The following is a 23,573-nucleotide window of genomic DNA, read 5'->3' on the forward strand; positions in this document are numbered from 1 at the left end:
GGCACAGAGCCGGGTACAAGGGAAAAGCGGAGTGTATGCCAGAGCACAGAGCCGGGTATATGGCAAAGCACAGAGTACAAGACAGGGCTTGTGCTAAAGGAGCACGGGAAGGCAGAATACAAAGATACGGCTTAAAGCAGAGTACATGGCCAAAGCGCGTACAGACCGCACGGCGAGGCACAGTACGGAAACAGGCTTGTGCAAGAGAACACGATAGGACAGAGTGTAGGAGAGAAGCAGAGCTTGTGCTAAAGGAGCACAATAAGGGAGTACAGAGAAGGCACACAAGGCTAGATACAGGATCAGGTACAGGACACCAGACGAAGACAAGACACCAGACGAAGTACAAGACAAAGGACAAACACAGGACACCAGACGAAGTACAAGCACAGAGCGTGTGCGAAGAAGCACAACAGGGCAGAGTGCAGGGGCACAGAATACAGGGAGCAACCGAGCAGACCAAACAGCCTAGCAGGGAAGCAACACGATACTCAGGCCCCGACCATAGGAAGGGGCGGTCTGATATAGGGCATTAGCTCCTGGATTTCTGGGTCAGGTCCTCCAGAACCATAGAGCAGATCGCTGGGTCAGGTGCTCCTGGACCATAGAAAGGACCATATGGTTGGGTCCTCCAGGACCATAGAGAGGATTGCTGGATTCGGTCCTCCAGGACCATAGAGAGGACTGCAGCAGGCAGAGCAGAGACGGGCGCGCACACAGCAACAGCATGCAGCCATGAGGTAAAGCACACATGCGCACAACAACGGCATGCAGCCATGGTGAGGTACGCATGCACACTAGCGATGGCGCACAGCCATGAGATGAAGCACATGTGCGCACAAGCAATGGCGTATAGCCATGAGGTAGAGCACGAGTGAGCACCAGCAACGGCAGGCAGCCATGAGATGAGGTGCACGTGCACACTACTCCAGTAGTCATGCAGCATAACAGACATGACAGGCCTAACAGTGAGGTGCACATGCACACTGCTCCAGGGGTCATGCAGCATAACAGACATGACGGGCATGACAGTGGGCTTGTTGTCACCAGACAATGCAAAGGTGACATCAAACCCACAAATATGAACCTCACTTGCCACTGCTACAGGGCAAGTGGGAAGAGCCGGACAAAGCGCCAGAATTGGTTCATGTAATAGATGTGCCTTTTCTGGTGGATGCCGGCTGTTATTTTTAGGCTGGGGGGCCAATATCCATGGCCTCTTACCAGCCTGAGAATACCAGCCCCAAGCTGTCTGGCTGGTTGTCGAAAATGGGGGGATCCTATGCCGTTTATTTAAATTATTTATTTAAACAAGTAAAAAACACAGAATGGTGACCCCTCTATTCTTGATAACAATCCTTGCTGACAGCTGAGGGTTGCAGCCCACAGCTGTCAGTGTTGCCTGGCTGGTTGTCAAAAGTACGGGGGAAACCATGCAATTTTTTTTATTTATAGTGCAGGCTATAACTCATCATTCTCTCCTGCTAGCGCTGATCACCGGCAGAGCAGGGGAGAATGATAAGGTGTGGGGAGCAGGGCGCAAGTATATCTCCGGTGGTCCAACAGCCTCAGGACTCATTTACCACCACTGGCCACCAATGACTGTCAATACACAAGACTATATGCAAGCAGCTACGCTTTAACCTGAGCAGGACTAGACCGGCTTTTGGCCTAAATTCTCTAAAGGTTGCCATTAACCGCATTGAAGCATTTGCACGGCTACTCCTCTAACCCTGGCGCCCATTCCTCTTGAACCCAAGCAACCCCATGATTAAGACCCGGGAAGGTCGAAACGTCGGGTGTTTCTATTCTGACTGAGACTGTTGAGGTAGGACTAAATTAACCCTTCACGGTTGAGCCAGTGATTTCCAAATTAATTTACAGGGCGTTGCTAGCAACTGGGAATGACCACACGGAGACGGGGGTCTCTGTACGGGAGGATCGAGGCAGATCACTGAGCCCCTTTACTGAATCTCACATTACATAGCATTCTGCTTAATTATGCAAAGTATACAGCTACCAATAGAATCGTAATACATTTAAGCCAATAGTATTGCAAGAAAATCAGAATATGTCCCCAGCTGCATGACGTAGAATATAGAACAATAGCACATTCTTTTAGGGTCCATCTCATATCTCATATCTTGTACAAGCTAGAACAGTCTGGTTTCATAACAGCCGTGAACTTTCATCTAGTTAAGTTACAAAATTTAACTCGTAAACAACAAAATGGCTTTGCAAGCACAAAAATGGATCCCGAAGAACAAGATGTCCTGTACATCTGAATACTGTACTTCACAATTCCCCCCTAAATTTTGATAACACATATGCAGCATCAGAGGTGCTATCCCAAGCCATAAGCTCGAGGGGTACTGGTCTTCACATGACTGATGCCGTGTTATCAGTCATGGCTGTCGCGGCGCACCCGTCCCCCCTGTATACTACAATTTACGAATAACAATTTTTGATGACGGTGATGGGGATCTTTTGTAGGTAGCCATGTGCTTGGCTTCAACATCTTCATCAAGTAGCCTTTTGAGATCGGTGCAGAGAAGAGCAGGGGCAATGACACCTTTGGTATCATCATTAGCTGTATTAGTGTAGAATTTCCTAATACATACAGAAATACACCAAAGAACAAGTTTTAGTATCACATATACAACAAGGATATAGGTAGCAATGTGTAACAAGCTCTGTAAGATCCCAGCTCCCCAGCTCCCAATTCCCTTAAATCAATTGGCTGGATTGAGAAAGGAGAAGGTGTCTGACCACCAACTGTCCTTATTACGATCATTGTCTTTATTGTATTGATCTCTGAGTCATTGAATATCTTCTAACTTTAACTTCTACCAATAATAATAATATGAAAAATGCGGAAAACCAAAACATTATGTCCCTTCATTTGCGATTGGCTTGTTAGGTGATGAGGAGGACTTCATAGGGACCGTCATACAAGGGTTCTAGTCCGTGCTTCCTGACATGCCTTTTCACGACTACCAAATCACCAGGCTTCAGGTTATAGCAGGTGTCGGTTTCTGCTGAATCTGGAAAAGAAGAGGAAACTAGAACATGGGTGTTAGCAAGATTTTTACTAAGCTGAATAACACATTGAACAGCACTGTCAGTCTCTTCTGATAACTGCTGGAAATTTGCAACTGGGGGCCTAGCACCAAACAATATCTCATATGGGGACAGGCCATATTTTACAATAGGGGTAGTACGGATATGGTAGAGTACAATGGGTAGGAGCTCTGGCCATGGACCCGTAGTCTCCTGCATCATTTTGGTCAATTGTCCCTTCAGTGTGCCATTCAGCCTCTCAACTTCCCCACTGGATTGTGGGTGGTACAGAGTATGGAGGGCTACAGTGGATCCAAGCACTGTCAGAACTTCTTGGTACACATGATAAGAAAAGGCCGGGCCTTGATCACTTTAAAAAACTTCTGGAACCCCATATCTGCATATAACTTCCATCACCAGTTTCTTCGCTGTGGTCTTTGCAGTCATGTTGGTAACAGGGAATGCTTCCGGCCAACTGGAGAACCGGGGCCCAGTAGAATTTTTGCACCAGTGCGAGGGCCTGATTCTTTCCTCGATGTGTAGGCCCATGTGGCAATAGCAGGGTACATCCGCTTAGGGAGACACACAAGTCGCTCCTTTTTCCAGAGACCATTATCCATACGTGCCCCATCAGTCTTCCATTGCTTCACCTCTTCCTTTGGAGACATTATCTGCGTTGTCATTAAGCGGTCTTGCAGGGTCCGACAGAAAACTTCAGTCTGTTGTAGATCATCAGGTTCTTGTAGGGTCAGTGCTTCTTGTAACTGTTTACGCTGAGAGCGTGTGGTCACCATAGTTGGTATGGTTGGTTCAACGGGTAAGAGAGCGGCGGCTTTTGCTTGCATATCCGCAAATGTGTTGCCAACAGTCTGTGGACTGTTCCTAGGACCGTGCACCTTAACTTTGATAATAGCCACCTGAGTAGGTAATTTGATTGAGTCCATGAGGGTTTTAACAGCTTCAGCATTTTTCACTGGGGTTCCGGCAGTAGTAATAAACCCTCGATTGGCCCATAGAGCCCCAAAATTGTGAGCAATACCAAATGCATACCGTGAGTCCGTGTATATATTAGCCCATCTGTTCTTGGCCAAAGTACATGCAGTAGACAGAGCCTGGAGTTCTGCTTCTTGTGCTGACTGTGAGAGCGGGAGTGCAGCTGTGTGCACTACAGTGTCCTCTGTGGTAGTAGCATATCCCGTGTGGAATCTACCAAACTCGTCAGCATATCTTGAACCATCCATGTATAACACCAGATCAGGATTTGGGAGTGGATTCTCACTGACATTTGGTGGAGTAGCTGTTTCTTCAGTCAGAAGTTGGGAACAATCATATTGGAGGTAATCCTCATCACTGCCATCTTTCCTTATAGCTCATTATGCCGTCTTTCAAGGCGTTGTAAAGGGGTTGCATTATGCGGGATGCATCCGGTATCCACTGACAACAATAAGTGCATAGTCCAAGAAAACGCTGGAGTTCAGCTTCATCTTTTGGGAAAGGAAGGGAGCTGACAGCTATTATTCTTCTGCGAGGTGTCTGGCACCCTGAAGGAGACAGTGACCCAAGAATATCACTTGACCAAGGCAGAACTGAAGTCCCGAGGCCGAAACCCGACAGTTCAGTGCTGCTAGATACTTAAGGAGGCTAACAATGGCAGAAATGGCAAAAGACACTCGCTCATATTTTTTTTGCAAACTGGTTGGGACTGTTTTGGGCCCCTTGTGACATAACTGTCCATGTTAAGTGTCGTCCCTGATAAGTGAATGCAAATAGAAACTGACAATCTGGGTGTAACGGAATGCTAAAGAAGGCATTGGTAAGATCAATAACTGTAAACCAAGCAGCATCCTGGGGTATTTGGGACAAAAGAGTATAAGGATTAGGCACCAGGTTTGAGAAACACTTTTACTGGTTCTACAGGCATTTTCCCTATATCATTTGGCCCTTTTGACCAGATTTTAGATAGTATCTCTGAGAGGTATGGGGTGAGTAATTGATCCTCAGGAAATATTGGGGATGGATCTGAGCCTATCAGGGCCATCATAACTGTGGGAAAGGCATGCAAAATACAAATTTCCTCACTGTCTTCATCTACATAGGGATTTTATAACAAAAAAAAAAAAAAAACATCTGACCATCATCTTGGAATTGTATTCTGGAGCGGAACTGTGATAATTAATCTGCCCCTAGTAAATTTACAGGACATGTGGGAGAGATCACGAACTGAGCAGTAACGAGAATTAGCAGGGAGGGGCAGAGGAGCAGGGTTCCCACTAGCTGAAGTCGAGGAAGGGGGGGCAAGAGTTTGCTGTGTGGGCTGAAGGGCACACTGTGTGCTCGCAGCTGCGGTGGGGGCTGGAGGCTGCTGTTTGCTTTTGGGTTTTTTTCTGTACGCTGAACAGACAGGTTAAATTCTTCTGCGGTGGCTCATAAGAGATACTGTGAGCGTTTAACAAAGAAAAGGTGGGGGCTGCGACTCTCGGTCTCCTTGTACAATTGTCATCTAGCAGGGAGACCTCTTCTTTCAAATCATCACTTTTAACTATTTCCCTGACACATTAATATCAATCTTAGTTCCTTCGTAACCAATCACATTCTCACAGCGCAGTCACTTTCTTGAACCACAAAACATTCCGTCTTTGCCATAATAATAGACAATTTTTCCTTCTTCAACATAGCAGTAACAGAAACAATGAGAATTCACTTTCTCTGTTCTTCCTAACACCTTCGTCACACAATTCATGTGCCAAGCCACAAAATTCTTCTTTTCCTTCCACAGATTCTCTCATTTAGAGCTAAATATCCTTACTTCAGTTGTGCACAATACTGGAGCGGCTGTCTCAGTCTGTTCCACAGGGTCAATAATCCCCCCTCTGGGATTGCCCAAAATTCGCGGTACTCGGTGAAAGGAGGAGGGCGTCTCAGACTATCCCTCCGGACACCTCTGGTTATATATATATATCTATCTATATATACCTGAGTTACGTATCCTACCCATCTTCGATCACATAACCACGCCTGATAACTAACAATGACCAGGAATTCAGGATATTTTGACTATAAAGAGAGTCACAATCACTGGTCAATCCGGGGTGTCCGTCCCTTATGAGGTACGGTTCGAGCACTGGGCCCCCAACGGGACTACACCTCTATATGATTCCACCCATGAATCACCCCACCAGGGGACAAACCTCAGATCCTCTTTGCAGCAACAAGCACAGGAAAACCACACCAACGGCCAGTCTGAACAGTATAACTGCCAACTTACCGCGGCTGTGGGGGGTGATCAGTCCCAATTTTCCAACACCTGTGTCCGTTCCGAGGGTCCTTTGTCTTGTTGTCCTCCGGGGGCAGAGGTGTCCCTACTCGGGGGTCCCACGTTTGGGCGCCAAGACTGTTGAGGTAAGGCTAAATTAACCCTTCACGGCTGAGCCAGTGATTTCCAAATTAATTTACAGGGCGTTGCTAGCAACTGGGAATGACCACACGGAGACGGGGGTCTCTGTACGGGAGGATCGAGGCAGATCACTGAGCCCCTTTACTGTCTTTCACATTACATAGCATTCTGCTTAATTATGCAAAGTATACAGCTACCAATAGAATCGTAATACATTTAAGCCAATAGTATTGCAAGAAAATCAGAATATGTCCCCAGCTGCATGACGTAGAATATAGAACAATAGCACATTCTTTTAGGGTCCATCTCATATCTCGTACAAGCTAGAACAGTCTGGTTTCATAACAGCCGTGAACTTTCATCTAGTTAAGTTACAAAATTTAACTCGTAAACAACAAAATGGCGTTGCAAGCACAAAAATGGATCCCGAAGAACAAGATGTCCTGTACATCTGAATACTGTACTTCACAGGATTGGACCAATGTTGTACCCTGGCACTCATCTTTATTTTTTGTCTAATAAAATTACACTAATGGTTGCAAATCAGTCTATGAGAGCGTGCGGTGAATTTTAGCTAATTACTATTAAGATGACTGTCGGTGGCGCTCTCTTAGGATGACTGTCGGTGGCGCTCTCTTAGGATGACTGTCGGCGGCGCTCTCTTAGGATGACTGTCGGCGGCGCTCTCTTAGGATGACTGTCGGCTCTCTTAGGATGACTGTCGGTGGCGCTCTCTTAGGATGACTGTCGGCGCTCTTACGATGTCTGTCGGTGGCGCTCTTATGATGACTGCTGGTGGCGCTCTCTTACGTCTCTCCCCGTGAAGCTCCGCCCACTCCTCACACTGTTGCGGCCAGTAGCGGTCACAGACAGGAGAGGTCACATTCTGGTGACACTGAACAATCAGCGCTGACTGCAATTTAGATTACAAAAAGCCACAATAAAAATGTAAGCTTTATAAATTGGGAAAAACATGAATTTTACCCAAAATACATAAAATATAGAACGGTGTAACAAATCTCCGAGTGACGGGTGATGTCTGCTGCACTAAGGCCTCAGAAGAGGGGTCTACAATGCTAGTGGTGTCAGTGCAGAACTGGCTACACCGGAGGGGATCGCTCCAGCAGGTCACCACACCAACTGTCTGATGACCTCACCCAAAGCCCTCCGGTGTAGCCGCATCCCAGGCGGTAATGGAGCTGCACCGCTCTGACGTCACCGCCAGCTGGCTCGCGCTTACTCAGCAGTGGGCGTGGCCTGGAACCTGACGCGACGTGCAGGGAGCGTGGCCGAAGCGTCACGTATCAGAACCGACAGAAGGGCGCGGACATGTGGCCGGTGGTGAGGCTGATTCGGCGTCAGCTCGGCACCGCTGCAGCCCGGGGCTTAGTGTATGAGAAGCACGGAGAGCCCACACAGGTGCTACGGTAAGACGCCCACTATACAACGGTATAGCAGCACGGCATCATGGGAAGAAGGACACACGGGAAGCGTGACAGACCGGTGGCTGCTGGGAAGAAGGGGCGTGTCCACACTACAGCTCTGGCAGGCAGCTCTTACTGACTAGTGTAAGGACTGAGTGCAGTAGTGACAGGTCTCCGTATGTTATATATATAGCAGCCAGCCTGGGCGTGGCATGGCTGGGCCACAAGGGGGCAGTGTAACCTTATGCTGGGCTGGTGAGTGAGACTTCATATATGGAGACCACACAAGGATAGATGAGAGCAGGAATCAGGTGCAAGAGCCCTAAATAAAAAGCCGGAAACCCATGTCTGTTAACCCATTAAGGACATGGTCTATTCTGTATGTGTCTACTAATGGCTTTTGATGGAAGAGGAGGAAAAATATAACTTTTTTTTTAATTTTTTAAATTAAAACTAAATTGTATAGCTTGCTTATTTGTTGAATGGCACTCTTTTGTCATGTAAAAGAGAGAAAATAATTCAAAGTGAGATAATGCCTTTTTTTGCAGGGGGGATTCTTTTTATTGAAAGGGGTTGTCCACTACTATATATTTATTATAGCTGAGTGAGTATGTATATATAGGTGTGTGTATCAAGCCCCGCCCTGCATTATGATGTCAAAATGGTTGCAGTGGTGACTTATGTCATAATGGTTTCCATGGTGATGATGTCAAAATGGGTATATGGGCATGGGACGGAAGATATATATGATGGGAATATGGGTATGGGATGGAGTGTATGTATGATGGTTATATGGGCACGGTATTATGGGATGGAGTATATGTATGATGGGAATATGGGATGTATGTTGGGTATATGGACACTGGACTATGGGATGGAGGATATGTATGATGGGAATATGGGATGTAGGATGGGTATATGGACACTGGACTATGTGATGGAGGATATGTATGATGGGAATATGGGATGGAAGATGTGTAATGGGTATATGGACACTGGACTATGGGATGGAGGATATGTATGATGGGTATGTAAGTACCTGGATAAGAATGAAGTGATTAAACAGAGTCAGCATGGGCTTGTAACTAATAAGCCATGTCAAACTAACTTAATTTCCTTCTATGACAGAATCACTGGGTGGATCAGGGAAATGCTGTAGATATAGTATATCTTGATTTCAGCAAAGCATTTGACAAAGTATCTCACACAATCCTTATTGAAAAAATGAATGGACAAGGCAACTGTTAGGTGGATTCATAACTGGCTTAGTGATCGGACCCAAAGAGTGGTCGTAAATGGCTGCACATCCAGTTGGAAGAATGTCTCAAGTGGGGTACCACAGAGCTCTGTCCTGGGCCCTGTATTGCTCAACATCTTTATCAACGATTTAGATGAAGGAATTGAGGGTAAACTGAATAAATTTGCTGATGACACAAAGCTAGGAGGGATAGCTAGTACTAGAGGAGAGAGAGGATTCAAAAAGATATACTGTATATACTCGAGTATAAGCCGAGGCCCCTAATTTTGCCACAGAAAGCTGGGTAAGCTTATTGACTCGAGTATAAGCCGGGTATGCATTGTCCCCTCATCCCTGTCCTGGTATCACAGTCATCACATAATATCATATAATAATAATATAATCACCGGTGACACTGAGAAAGCTCCAAGTGTCAGAGCGCCCCCATAAACAGGGAGTACACATAATATCATAGCGCCCCCATAAACAGTCAGGGAGTACACATAATAACATAGCGCCCCCATAAACAGTCAAGGAGTACATATAGCGATGCCAGAGCACCCCCATAAGCAGTGAGGAAGTACACATAATATCATAGCGCCCCCATAAACAGTCAAGGAGTACATATAACGATGCCAGAGCGCCCCTTAAGAAGGCAGGGAGTACACAAACAATGCAAAGAGTACATAACAGTGCCACACTGTCCCCCTAGACAATGTCAGACAGTACACAAACTGTACCAGAGTTCCCCATAAGCAGAGGCAGAAATCCCCCATAAACAATGCCAGAGAGCACACAAACAGTGATAAACAGTACACGCAACCCCCTCCCCTCCTACTCACCCTCCTGGCTTCCCTGGATCTCCATCTTCCCTGCATCTCTGTTATCCTGGGGCCGGCAGCTCTTCCTGTTCCTTTGCAGAGCGGTCATGTGACCCGGCTCATTAAGGTAATGAATGGGAGTGGACATGCGTCCATATTCATGACCTTAATGAGCCGGGTCACATGACCGCTCTGCAAAGGAACAGGAAGAGCTGCCGGCCCCAGGAGAGAGATGCAGGGAAGAGGAAGATCCAGCGACGGAGGGTGAGTATTGACTCGTTTATAAGTAGAGAGGGGCGTTTTCAGCACAAAAAAAGTGCTGAAAATCTCTGCTTATACATGAGTATATACGGTAAATAAACTGGAGCAGTGGGCAGCAACTAACAGAATAGTTTTTAACAGGGAAAAATGCAAAGTACTACATCTGGGCAATAAAAATAAAGCATATACAGAATGGGAGGAATAGGGCTAAGCAACAGCACATGTGAAAAAGACTTGGGTATACTAATAGATCACAGACTGAATATGAGTCAACAGTGTGATGCAGCAGCAAAAAAGGCAAATGCAATTCTAGGTTGTATTAACAGAAGCATACAGTCTAGATCACGTGAAGTCATTATTTCCCTCTACTCCTCTTTGGTCAGACCTCATCTGGAATATTGTGTCCAGTTATGGACGCCACATTTTAAAAAAGATATCAACAAACTGGAGCAAGTTCAGAAAAGAGCGACCAGAATGGTGACCGGTCTGCAAACCCTGTCTTATGAGGAAAGGTTGCAGGATTTGGGAATGTTTAGCTTGCAAAAGAGAAGACTTAATAGCTGTCTACATTTATATCTCAAGGGCTGTCACATTGTAGAAGGATCATCTTTATTCTCATTTGCACAAGGAAAGACTAGAAGCAATGGGATGAAACTGAATGGGGGGAGACACAGATTAGACATTAGAAAAAACTTTTTGACAGAGTGATCAATGAGTGGAACAGGCTGCCACGAGAGGCGGTGAGTTCTCCTGCAATAGAAGTCTTCAAACAGAGGCTGGACAGACATCTGTCTGGGATGATTTAGCGAATCCTGCTTTGAGCAGAGGGTTGGACCAGATTGCCCAGGAGGTCCCTTCCAACTCTACGATTGTATATGGGCATGGGAATATGGGATGGAGGATGTATGGTGGGTATATGGGCACGGGACTATGGGATGGAGGATAATCATATTTTGTTATAACTAACTACAGTTACTTTGCCCAGGCAACGCCGGGCTCTTCAGCTAGTAAAATAATAAAACCTATAATTCCCGCAGTGTTGGCTCGTGCAGTGTTGTGACCCCGTCACCCAATCAGTGTTGGTGTCAGTGTCCCGTCCTTCAGACATATAGAACATGAAGAGGAAGTCGGGGCTGCAGCTGATCTCAGACTTTCTCTTCCTGCTCAGTTCGACAGGAGACAGGGACAATGATGTCAGCGCTGCGTCGTGTCACAGCATGCAGAAGGAAGTGTCATGAACCGGGGTGTTTGGTTGTCCTCAGTTCGTCAGGGATCCTATTTTATGACCCCACCCCAGTTCCTGTTTTGGAACTTGCGGCTCTGGTGCACCCCTTACCCCTAGGGTAATCAGTCACCAGACAGGCCGCCTGGATGTGTACTGGCTATTAGGCACGCTACAGGGAGGGAAATATAACTACTCCCAGCTGCAGCCAGGCAATACGCTTATAAAACCCGTTCCGTCACTGCCAGCTTTGCCCAACAAGCCCAGGACACAGCGCCGCCACCAGCTCCTATTTCTATGATTCGTAACGGCCCAGGAGCCAACCCAGTCACTAGCGAATTTAGCCTCAGAAGACGTTAATGTATGTTATAGAGCAAGGAGAAACAAAGCTAGTAATTTTATAGATTTTACTCCAAAAGGTAGGCAGTGTTTACAAAAGGTATAAAAAATATTATAAAGGGAGACAATCATATATACAAGCGATCACAAAATAACAGGGATTAAAAGAAGAAAAACACAACTGCTTAATTAGTCATTTCATAGCAGACCATGCGGTGTGGGGGAGGGGCGATACATCAAAATGCATCACAGAGCCTCTCGGTATCAGGCTTCCAGGGCAAAGACCCCTGCAAAATGAGCTTCCACTGAGTAGCTCTAACGAAGCACATCCCAAATATGTAACTTTCATACCTATAATACCAACTGGGGTCAAGATATGCCATACTATTAAGTTTTAAAGGGAACAAAGAAGGTCACCATGTGGTTTTGGAAGTTGCTCAACCAGTTTTAGCTGGTATAAGGAGGGAGGGTGAAATCACACACTGGAGTGTTGTGAGTTCATTTTCCCCTTCGTCACTGAGGTCTGGTGAACTCCCTATTCTGGTAAAGGAAGGTAATGAGCCTGATTATCAGGCACCTGAGACTAATGAGGATGACTGGCTGAGTGGAATCACTGACTGGATATAAGGCTGCCGACGCCCTTCTGCCCTGCGGGTGATTTCTCTGTGGACTTCTAGGACACCAGTCTGATTCCTGCTTCCCTAAAGCTAAGTTTTCTGCTTTGCCTGTTTGCATTTATGTTTTGTTTTTGTTTTCCTTGCTTTTCTGGATTCTGCCATTCCCTGCTGGGGTGAGCTGAATCTCCTTTTGCCGGTTGCTCTGTCTTCAGAATATTCCTGAGTACTGACATAGCTTTTTTGAAGCTTAGCGTCTTCAGGGCCTTTTTCACTGTCAGTCTGTTGGCTCTTATTTTCATAGGGTTTTTCACGGATTGCAGACAGCAGCCTTCCTGTCCTTTCCTATCTAGGTAGTTTGGGCCCCGTCTTTGCTCAGTCTATCTTTCTGTCTGTGTTAGTGTTTTCATCTTGCTTCACCGTCATTATAGGTTGGGGGCTGCCTATTGCTTTGGGGTCTGCTCCGGGGCAGTTTAGATTTCCCCTTTCTGTAGGCCTATTTAATTCTCCTGCTGTGATCGAGGGGTCCAGGGCATCGTAGGAACCCCCCACGGCTACTGTTAGTTGTGATAGGATCAGGGGTCTGCAATCCGATAGCTGCCAACTGCTCTGGTTTTCTGGACTTAACTAGCATTTCTGTTTTTGCCTCCTACGGTGACTCAATCATAACACTGGAGTCTCATGTTACAGAGAGTGTGTAGTGAGAAGGAGCTGAGGGGGGGGGTCAAAAGCCCACAGCGTATGTCTGCGGAGTGTCAGTGAAGCCATGGATTGTTCTAGAAGGGTACTTTGAGTATGAGCATATTCGTAGTATCATTACAGGGAGCCTCGGAAGAGTGAGTGCCAACACCGTGGGAGCTGAGTGTAGGTTTTATTATTTTATGGGGCCAAGTGAGGGGTGTGAGAAGAAGACGTCTTAATGTGGCTGCAATGTGACTTTCCGGGTCAGTACGATTATGGCAATACCAAACTTGTATAGATGGAAAACGGCGACAATTTTGAGTCCCAAAACCAGGAGTGGAACAATCAGAGGAAGCATATCATAGAAACCCATCACCACTTCTGTATTTATCACCCACTCCTGGGTTTGGCTTACAAATACTGATGTGAAATACTGACCAATTACCGTACTCAAATATATATTTTTTTTTTTTTCTGTTTAGACAGAAAACCTTTACCTGGGTGGTTCAAAACTAACAATGATTTTAATCATAAGTGTCTTGTCTATTTTACATAGTAATCTAATATATTTTCTAATATGCTTTAATTAAACAGTCCCTGCCATTCCCTCTCTAATTGGTATTATTTTTTTTACTTTTATTTCTGATTTGATGACGAGTTTAGAATCCGCAGTGCATCATGATATACTCAAACAAGATGCCATCAAGTGGAAGGAGCTGTGGTCTCGGCCTCTGCCCCGCTCTGAGTCACTGTGCAATATAATTTTTAATGCAACACTGACGGTGCACTCCCTCGTCTTATCTGATGAGATGGGACAAGCCAACAAGCATGCACTGTCAAGAGGACTCTGCGAGCAGGAAAAGCAGAAACCAGTTCTGCTCCGGAATCCTGCTTACAATGCACGCTCTCTGTGCCCTCTCTTGCTGGCTCGTCCCTTCTCATCAGATAAGGCGAGGGAGTGCACTGTCACTGTGCATTGAAAAGGATATGGCACAGTGACGAGGAAGCTCATACTGAGCATACATCTGACACATGCTCAATAGAACTGGGACAGGCCCAGCCCCTGAAACGGACCTCACTGATGACACTTCATTTCAGGGTGGGACCAGTGACCGCAGCCTATGTTTTCAGATGACTCCTTGTTTGAGTATTCCAGCATGCATTTGGGGATTCACAAACCAAATGTCATCAAACCGGAAGTAGATAAATAAAAAAATCTGTTAATTAGAGAGGGAACAGCAGGGACTCTTTAATAAAGGTATATTTAAAAAGCAATTAGATTTCAACAAAGAAACATTTAGTAATCAATGTTGTTTCCGGACCACCCTTTGAGTTTTTCTTGGTCCTCATAGGGGACTTGAACTTGCAGTTGTTTAATACCTTGTTCTATATACACATGGGCATCATCTCTCACTTAATTGTTGCTTTCAATGGTTGATAGTGGCATTTAAGAGGCTAAACAGCAGCTAGCAGTGGTAACTGGCAATCACTGCCGTCAATTTCTGATGCTGTCATTATAACACAGCCAGCATCTGCCCAGAATGGAACAGGTTCAGCTTCTGAGCCCACTCCATACGCTCACCCCTACACCATAACATACTGACACTGGTTAAAGGGGCTGTCCAGGGCTTATATATGGATGACCTATTGTTAGGATAGGTAATCAACTTCAGAATGAAGGGGGTCAACACCCAGCACAACCTCCAACTAGTTACTATCGGCTCCCGCTGCTGCCAAATGTACACAGTGTACAGAGTTGGGTCCCATAGGCTAATTTATTCTACCAAACCCATTATGAATCAGATACTCCTTGCGTGTTATGGTAGCGCTTTATCTTTTACCCTGAAACGCAGCATTACATAGAAAACATACTTTGAACAGTGGAGCGGTGACTATTTTTCTCATCACCAGAGTATATGCTCACCAGAGGGAGAGACTGACGGTCAAGGAGATCGGGAAGGGGAGAAGCGGTCAAGAGTCGAGCCTCGGATTATCTGAGCTGCGGGCAGCTGTTCAAAGAATGTTTTCTCTGAAACACTGCAGCATACTTGTCTGCATGAACACATCCAGTGTCAAATTTATGCTATCCGTGGTTCAGGCAGCATCAATTAGCTGACAGGTTCCTTTTATGGCAGCACTCCAGCATTTTGTTTTTCAGCCATCGAGTATTATCACTAATCCATGATCCCTGCCCCTAGTATTATACTTACCAGCCGCTGTCTTTTGCTGTTAACGGTGCCACTCCAGTCCTGATCCACCATAATGTGACCGCAGATTCTGACTGACAGGAAGTCAAAGGTAAATCGTCTGAAGCGCTCAATGTAAGTCTATGAGAACTAAATTCCGGCCTCCTTCTGGCTCATAGACTTACAGTGAGAAGTGACCTTCGAGTCTCCCAGCAAACACTGTCCCAATACGGCTCATGACAACTAGCAGAAGAGGACCTGAGCAGCACCAGTAACAGAGAAAGGTGGCGGCTGGTAAGAATTTTAAAGGGAATCTGTCACCCCATTTTTTGACTGTCAGCTGCCGACACCGCCATCAGGGGCTTATCTACATCATTCTGTAATGCTGTAGATAGACCCCTGATGTAACCTGAAAGATAAGAAAAATGAGTTATATTATACTCACCGGGGGGCAGTCCGGTCTTGGTCCGATGGGTGTCGCGGTCTGGCGCCTCCCATCTTGTAGCGGTGACGTCCTCTTCTTTGCTTCCCGTCATGGCTGTATCTTTCAGGTTACATCGGGGGCTTATCTATCTACAGCATTACAGAATGCTGTAGATAAGCCCCTGATGGCGGTTCTGGCAGCTGATACTCGAAAAATGGGGTGACAGATTCCCTTTAATAGGGTCAGGGAACTTGCACAAGTTATTCTACTTTACCTGTAAAATAAAATAAAATGTTGAAGTGATGCTTCAAGGCCCCAACGTTTGCCAAAGTATTACTAATTATTTAATAGACTCCAGTATTGTAATGTGTGTGTGTGTGTGTGTGTGTGTGTGTGTGTGTGTGTGTGTGTGTGTGTGTGTGTGTGTACTGGATCAAGCAATCATAGGTTTAAGGGAATCCTGACAGCTGATACATTCTGCCTGATCCACAGGCAGCATGTACACATGTGGTCAAAATTGTTAGAACCCCTCGTTTAATGACCGAAAAATCCATGATGGTGACAGAAATAACTTGAATCTGACAAAAGTAATAAAAAAAAAAAATCTATGAAAATGAACAAATGAAAGTCAAACATTGATTTTCAACCATGCTTCCACAGAATTTTAAAAAATAAATAAAACTCATGAAATAGGCCTGGACAGAAATCATGGTATACTTGAAAATAATGTGACGACAGGGACAAGTTAAATCAAGGTGTGTCCACTAATTAGCATCACAGGTGTCTACAATTTGGAATCAGTGAGTGGGCCTGTATAGAGGCTACGGACACTCACTGTGCTGTTTGGTGACATGGTGCGTATCACACTCAACATGGACCAGAGGAAGGGAAGAGTTGTCTCAGGAGATTAGAAAGAATATTATAGACAAACATAATAATAATAATAATAATCATCATCTTTATTTATATAGCGCCAACATATTCCGCAGCGCTTTACAGTTGAACAGTTTCAAACACAACAGTCACAAGTAACAACGTTAACAATACAATAATTAAAGCGAAATAAGACGACCCTGCTCGTGGAGCTTACAATCTACAATGAGGTGGGGGGGATACAAAGCACAGGTTTGTATTTACAATGATGTATTTACAATGACGGTCCAGCCATCTTCAGGGGGTGGGGGTTAGAAGGAGATAGTGAATGGGCTACACACACACAAACATGACTTTGATTACTGAATGTGATAGGCTGCTCTGAACAAATGTGTTTTGAGCGAGCGCCTAAAACTATGCAAATTGTGGATGGTCCTAATATTTTGGGGTAGAGCATTCCAGAGGATTGGCGCAGCACGGGAGAAGTCTTGGAGTCGGGAGTGGGAGGTATGGATTAGGGCAGAGGTTAGTCGAAAGTCATTTGCAGAGCGCAGCGGTCGGTTAGGCCGATAGACAGAAATGAGGGAGGAGATGTAAGGGGGTGCCGCACTGTGGAGAGCTTTGTGGGTGAGAACAAGTACTTTGAATTGTACCCTGTAATGAATTGGCAGCCAGTGTAACGACTGGCGAAGAGCGGACGCGTCTGAGAAACGATTAGCCAGATGGACAACCCTGGCTGCTGCATTAAGGATAGACTGGAGAGGGGAGAGTCGAGTGAGAGGGAGGCCAATTAATAGAGCATTACAGTAGTCTAGGCGGGAGTGGATCAGGGCGACAGTGAGAGTTTTTGTTGTTTCCATGGTGAGAAAATGGCGGATTCTAGAGATGTTCTTTAGGTGTAAGCGGCATGAGCGGGCAAGAGATTGTATATGGGAGGTGAAGGAGAGATCGGAGTCGAACATAACACCCAGACAGCGCACCTGCTGTCGGGGTGTTATTATGGTGCCACCCACAGAGAGGGAAATGTCAGATTTAGGGAGGTTAGTAGATGGTGGGAGCAGAAGAAGTTCAGTTTTGGAGAGGTTGAGTTTCAGATAGAGAGCAGACATGATGTTGGAGACTGCAGACAGACAGTCAGTGGCGTTCTGTAGTACAGTGGAGGTAAGGTCAGGGGATGATGTGTACAGTTGTGTGTCATCAGCATAAAGATGGTACTGAAAGCCAAATCTGCTGATGGTCTGTCCAATTGGGGCTGTATAGAGAGAGAAGAGAAGGGGGCCAAGGACTGAGCCCTGAGGTACCCCAACAGTGAGAGGAAGAGGAGATGAAGTGGAGCCAGAAAACAGAACACTGAAGGAGCGGTCGGAAAGATAGGAGGAGAACCAGGAAAGAGCAGTGTCCTTAATGCCTAGTGACTGGAGCCTAGAGAGTAGGAAAGGATGGTCAACAGTGTCGAAAGCTGCAGAAAGGTCGAGAAGAATGAGCAGAGAATGGTCACCATTACGTTTTGCTGTCAGAAGGTCATTGGTCACTTTGATGAGTGCAGTTTCTGTCGAATGTAGGGGGCGGAAACCGGACTGTGAAGGGTCTAGGAGGGAGTGAGTGGAGAGGTAACGGGTAAGGCGGGAGTATATCAGGCGCTCCAAGAGTTTAGAGATGAAGGGGAGATTGGAGACTGGTCTGTAGTTGTTTGTGCAGGATGGGTCAAGGGTGGGTTTCTTTAGTAATGGAGTAATGATAGAGTGTTTGAAGGAGGAGGGGAAAATGCCAGAGGAGAGGGAGAGATTAAAGATTGTAGTTAGGTGAGTTGTGACGACTGGGGAGAGAGACTGGAGGAGATGTGAGGGAATGGGGTCGGTTGTGCATGTAGTTGGACGAGAAGAGGAGAGGAGCCTGGAGACTTCTTCTTCTGTGATGGGAGCAAATGTGGAGAGTGAGCCAGGGGAAATGCAGGGAGGGATGGGAGTCACTGAACTTGGTGATTGGGAGCGGATTTCCTGACGGATATTGTCTATTTTCTCTATAAAGTGGGAGGCCAGGTCATCAGCGCAAATGTCTGTGATAGGGGCTTGTGCTTTTGGCCTGAGGAGGGAGTGAAAGGTGTCAAAAAGTTTCTTGGGGTTGTTGGATAGTGAGGAGATCAGGGTGGTGAAGTAGGTCTGTTTGGCGAGGTGAAGGGCAGAGTTATATGTCCTTAACATAAATTTGAAGTGTATGAAGTCTTCTGGTGTGTGTGTTTTCCTCCATAAGCGTTCAGCACACCTAGAGCATCGCTGGAGAAATCGGGTTTGCGATGTGAGCCAGGGTTGTTTCACTCTGTGTTTGGAGGTTCTGAGGGTGAGGGGAGCTACTTGGTCAAGGGTGCTTCTAAGAGTGTCATTGAAGTGATGTACAGCCAGATCAGGACAGGACAAAGAAGAGATTGGGGACAATGATGAGTGTAGGGAGTCTGAAAGTGTATGAGGGTTAATGGCTTGTAGATTTCTGACTGAATGGTAGGTAGGAGGGTGCTGGGGTGAGCGAGGATTTGTGAGTGTAAAGGAGAGAATGTTGTGGTCAGAGAGGGGAAGCGGTGAGTTATCTAGGTAGGAGATTGAGCAGAGCCGGGCGAAAACCAGGTCCAGGGTGTTACCGTCTTTGTGTGTTTGAGGTTGAGAGCTGAGAGAAGCCTAGAGAAGTGGTTAGTGATAGAAGCTGGGATACAGATGTGGAAGTGGGGCTGTTAATGGGGATGTTGAAGTCTCCCAGGATAAGGGTTGGTAGTTCTGAGGACATGAAGTGCGGCAGCCAGGCAGAGAAATGGTCCAGGAAGTGGGTGGGTGAGCCTGGGGGCCGGTATATGACCGCTACTCTGAGGGAGAGGGGACGAAAGAGCCTGATGGTGTGGACTTCAAAAGAAGGGAATGAGAGTGATGGAACTGAGGGGATGAACATGTTAAAGGTAAAAGTTATAAGACCATCTCCAAGCAGCTTGATGTTCCTGTGACTACAGTTGCACATATAAGAACCCAGAAAAACTTCTAAACAGATTAAAAGTGAACTTCAAGCCAGGGCTGTGGAGTTGGTAAGCCACAGTTGCGACTCCGACTCCTGGATTTTATCAGGCTCCGACTCCGACTCCTTCATAAAAATGGCCAATTCATAACAAATTTACTGTTGTAAAATATTAAACATCGTGCTTATTCAGTTTCTCACCATCATATAAGTAATCAGACCACTTAGAGCAAAAACTACATTTATTAGAATACAATTAGAATATAGCAAATAACTTTTATAAACTTTTCTAAACTGTAAGTAAATATGCAATAAACACTTTTATGCAGTTAATAAGAAGAAATCTATAAATTTGTCCTCAGAAAAAGTATTGCCTCTGTCAGATCCTCCTTCATGGATGCCCTCAAATCTGATCTAATTATTTTGAGAGCAGAGAACAACCTCTCTACACTAACTTGTGTTGGTGGCAAAGCAGTAACCACTCGGGCAACATCTCTGACAATGTCAGGATACAGAGGAGTCGCTTGTTGTTATTTTTGATGAACGGTCAAATTTCTCAATTTCTTTTAGTGCACATGAAAAATTCTGCTGAAATGTACTGGCTGTGTTCCTTGATGGGGATGACTCTTCTTCTATGCGGGAACGCTTTGCACGGTCCTTGTGATCCAAATATTTTTCGAAATTAAATTCTTCATCAGTTGATGATGAGGGTGAAGATGTGGCAGGACGACCAAATTCTTCTTGTTCCTCCTGACTGTTCTGCAACCCTTTCATCCTTACTGCTATTTCAAACAGAGCTTCTTTTCCTTTACTTAGCTGTTGATCATCTAGAAGAATCCGATGCATTGGGTCTACATAAACAGCTGCCAAAAGAATGTTATTTTGTAATAGTAGCTCCTCTCTCCGTTTCATTGATGTAGCAATGCCACTTGCAATTAACCCTCCTCTTTGGGACAGGCGAAACATCAGGTTCTTCCACTCCTTTAAGAAAATACCTGGAGTTAAGTCCTCTGCTTGTAATTTTTTAGTCACTGTAAATGGGTGCTCTAGCAATTTTTCCAGCTCAGTCACCTGATTCCACTGACTTTCATTTAGCGTCAGTTGAGGGTTAGCCATGTCTACAAGAAAGGTTTTCAGTTCAACCAAGCGCTGAATCATTAAGTAAGTACTGCCCCATCGTGTGGCTTGATCAATAATTGCCCCTTTTCCAGCACGTCTCTTCAAAATTGAGTCAACTTTAGGGGTTCTGGCAACAGTAGCCAATTTTCTCACCTTGCCAATCAGTGCAGCAGCATGTCCTTCTTGCAGACTGTCTCTTATAGCCAGCTGTAGCGTATGCACAACACAGCGCATGTGATGAATGAAAGAACATATTGACACAGTTTCAACAAGATCATCTAAACTATCATGTTGCTGTTCATCTGAACCAACTTCAGTTTGCTCCTCAGTTACAATACTGTGTTCCTCTATTTCAAACATTTCTGTGTCTGTGGACCCAGAATGTTCTTCTAGCTGCTGGTCACCATCATTACTCTCATTCATTAGCTTAATAGTACTTATCATATTTGCAGCATTGTCAGTTACGACAGAAAGAACTTGCTCTTTTTTAAGTTCATAGTCTTGCAGAACCTTTTCCACCAAGACCTGGAGAAACTCTCTGGTGTGATGAGCTTTGGTGTCTTTTACTGCCAATGTCTTGGTAACTATTTTATTTTTGTCACAAACAAATCGGACATTGATGGCAAAATAGTTCACTCTGACGTGTGCAGGCATCCATTTTAAGAAACAGAAACCGTCCCTTGAGAGTTTTTTTAAGTTCTTCCTTTTGTTTAAAAGCTTCTTCGATTACTAATTTTCTAATACTCTCTTTCTCCAGAGAAACACCAAGCTTGCGGGCCATTTCCCCATTCAGACACATAAAAACTCGTCGTGAAAATAATGAAATAGGCACACTATCCTTTACAACAAGCTCTATGATCTGCTTTTTAATTGTATCTACTGTCATTGTCACAGTAACTTTGCCACTGACAAAATATCTTGCAACTGATGGCTGCAAAGTTCGCTGCTCCTTTGTTTGGCTGGAAGAGCTGGGCACTGGTTCATTGGTTTGGATGCAGTCTTTCTCATCCACTGCTTTCAGTACTTCTGGATGAAAGCGCTGTAAATGTCTCTTTAGATTAGAAGCTCGGGTAGGAGCATTTTTATCTTTGCCTGAATATGCACTCATCTTGGCTTCACAGCATTTGTTTTCATCTGGATCATTTGTCATACACTGACAGACATAATGTTTTCTATCTTGAGTGATGGTGAAATGTTCAAATACAGCTGATTTAATGTGATGCTTCTTTGACATTCTCAGGCTTTTAATTTTGCATTCACAATCCAAATGACAATTGTTTTTCCTAAAAACAATTGTACAAAATTATTGCCAGGTCGTACAGCTGATATAGTGGTCAGTAATACTGTTATTATTCCTCATGTACTCACAGTTAACTGATGCAAAGTTTGTTGAAAGGATAATACTTCTTACAGTCTTCCTCTTCTGAGTAGCAGGCAGCTGTGAGATGCTTGGAAGACGCACACCTAGTATGATCTAGTCTAGAGGAGGAGCTTTACTACTAAGAATGTGCAACACATTTTCACTTTCAGTTTCATACATTGTAAGTAGGGGGGTTGGGGCAGCATGAGGTTAACCAAGTATAAGATTAGATAAGGGCAGTGGAGAACAGTGACACACAAGAAGTAAGAAATGTCTATCTCCAGCAGAACTGCTTATCACTGTTGTTCATAGTTTGATAGAACATATATATATTTGAGTAACATTTATAAAATTCATATGAAAGTTCAATTATGAAATATTAATACTTTTTTTTAAAGCTGGAGTCGGTACATTTCTACCGACTCCGACTCCAACCAAAACTAACTCCGACTCCACAGCCCTGCTTCAAGCTCAAGAAACATCAGTGTCAGATCGCACCATCCGTTGTTGTATGAGCCAAAGTGGACTTCATGGGAGACGACCAAGGAGGACACCATTGTTGAAAAAAAAAAAAAATCATAAAAAGCCAGACTGGAATTTGCCAAACTACACTACCGTTCAAAAGTTTGGGGTCACCCAGATAATTTTGTGTTTTTTCCATGAAAACTCAATACATTTATTAATCAAATGAGTTGCCAAATGAATTTAAAATCTAGTCCAGAAATTGACAAGGTTTGAAAAAAAGATTTTTATTTGAAATAATTTTCTTCAAACTTTGCTTTCGTCAAAAAATGCTCCCTTTGCAGCAATTACAGCATTGCAGACCTTTGGCATTCTAGCAGTTAACTTGCTGAGGTAATCTGGAGAAATTTCACCCCTTGCTTCCAGAAGCCCCTCCCACAAGTTGGTTTGATGGGCACTTTTTGCGTACCATACGGTCAAGCTGCTCCCACAACAGCTCAATGGGGATGAGATATGGTGACTGCGCTGGCTACGCCATTACAGATAGGGAAGAAGCAGGCAGCTGGTATTCTAAATAGTTCTTGCATAATTTGGGGGTGTGCTTTGGGTCATTGTCCTGTTTTAGGATGAAATTGGCTCCAATAAAGTGATGTCCACAGGGTATGGCATTGCAAAATGAGTGATAGCCTTCCTTATTCAAAATCCCTTTTACCATGTTCAAATCTCCCACTTTACCAGCACCAAAGCAACCCCAGACCATTACATTACCTCCACCATGCTTGACAGATGGCGTCAGGCACTCTTCCAGCATCTTTTCAGTTGTTCTGCATCTCACAAATGTTATTCTGTGTGATCCAAACACCTCAAAATTGGACTTGTCTGTCCATAACACTTTTTTTCAATCTTCCTCTGTCCAAAGTCTGTGTTCTTTTGCCCATATTAATCTTTTCCTTTTATTGACCAGTCTCAATTATGGCTTTTTCTTTGCCACTCTGCCCTGAAGGCCAGCATCCCGGAGTTGCCTATTCACTGTAAACATTGACACTGGCGTTTTGTGCGTACTATTTAATGAAGCTGCCATTTGAGGACCTGTAAGGCGCCT

General features: G+C 44.9%; 1 protein-coding gene across 3 annotated transcripts in view; it reads left to right on the top strand.

Annotated features, from left to right (window-relative positions):
* The first annotated feature begins 7,703 nt into the window (after nucleotides 1–7,703).
* MECR (mitochondrial trans-2-enoyl-CoA reductase) overlaps nucleotides 7,704–23,573 on the top strand; it is a 74,498-nt gene continuing 58,628 nt past the window's right edge. The window contains exon 1 of one of the 3 annotated variants that reach the window (XM_073563410.1): nucleotides 7,704–7,881. In XM_073563410.1, the coding sequence (XP_073419511.1) occupies nucleotides 7,784–7,881 (98 nt within the window). In that variant the 5' untranslated portion in view covers nucleotides 7,704–7,783. Of the gene's footprint in view, nucleotides 7,882–7,965; nucleotides 8,023–8,114; nucleotides 8,134–23,573 lie in introns of those variants that run through there. The other 2 variants (XM_073563425.1, XM_073563417.1) reach the window with 2 other exon arrangements.

The sequence above is a fragment of the Dendrobates tinctorius genome, unplaced genomic scaffold, assembly GCF_039654945.1.
Source record: "Dendrobates tinctorius isolate UK_male_01 unplaced genomic scaffold, ASM3965494v1 ptg000015l, whole genome shotgun sequence".
Lineage (NCBI taxonomy): Eukaryota > Metazoa > Chordata > Amphibia > Anura > Dendrobatidae > Dendrobates > Dendrobates tinctorius.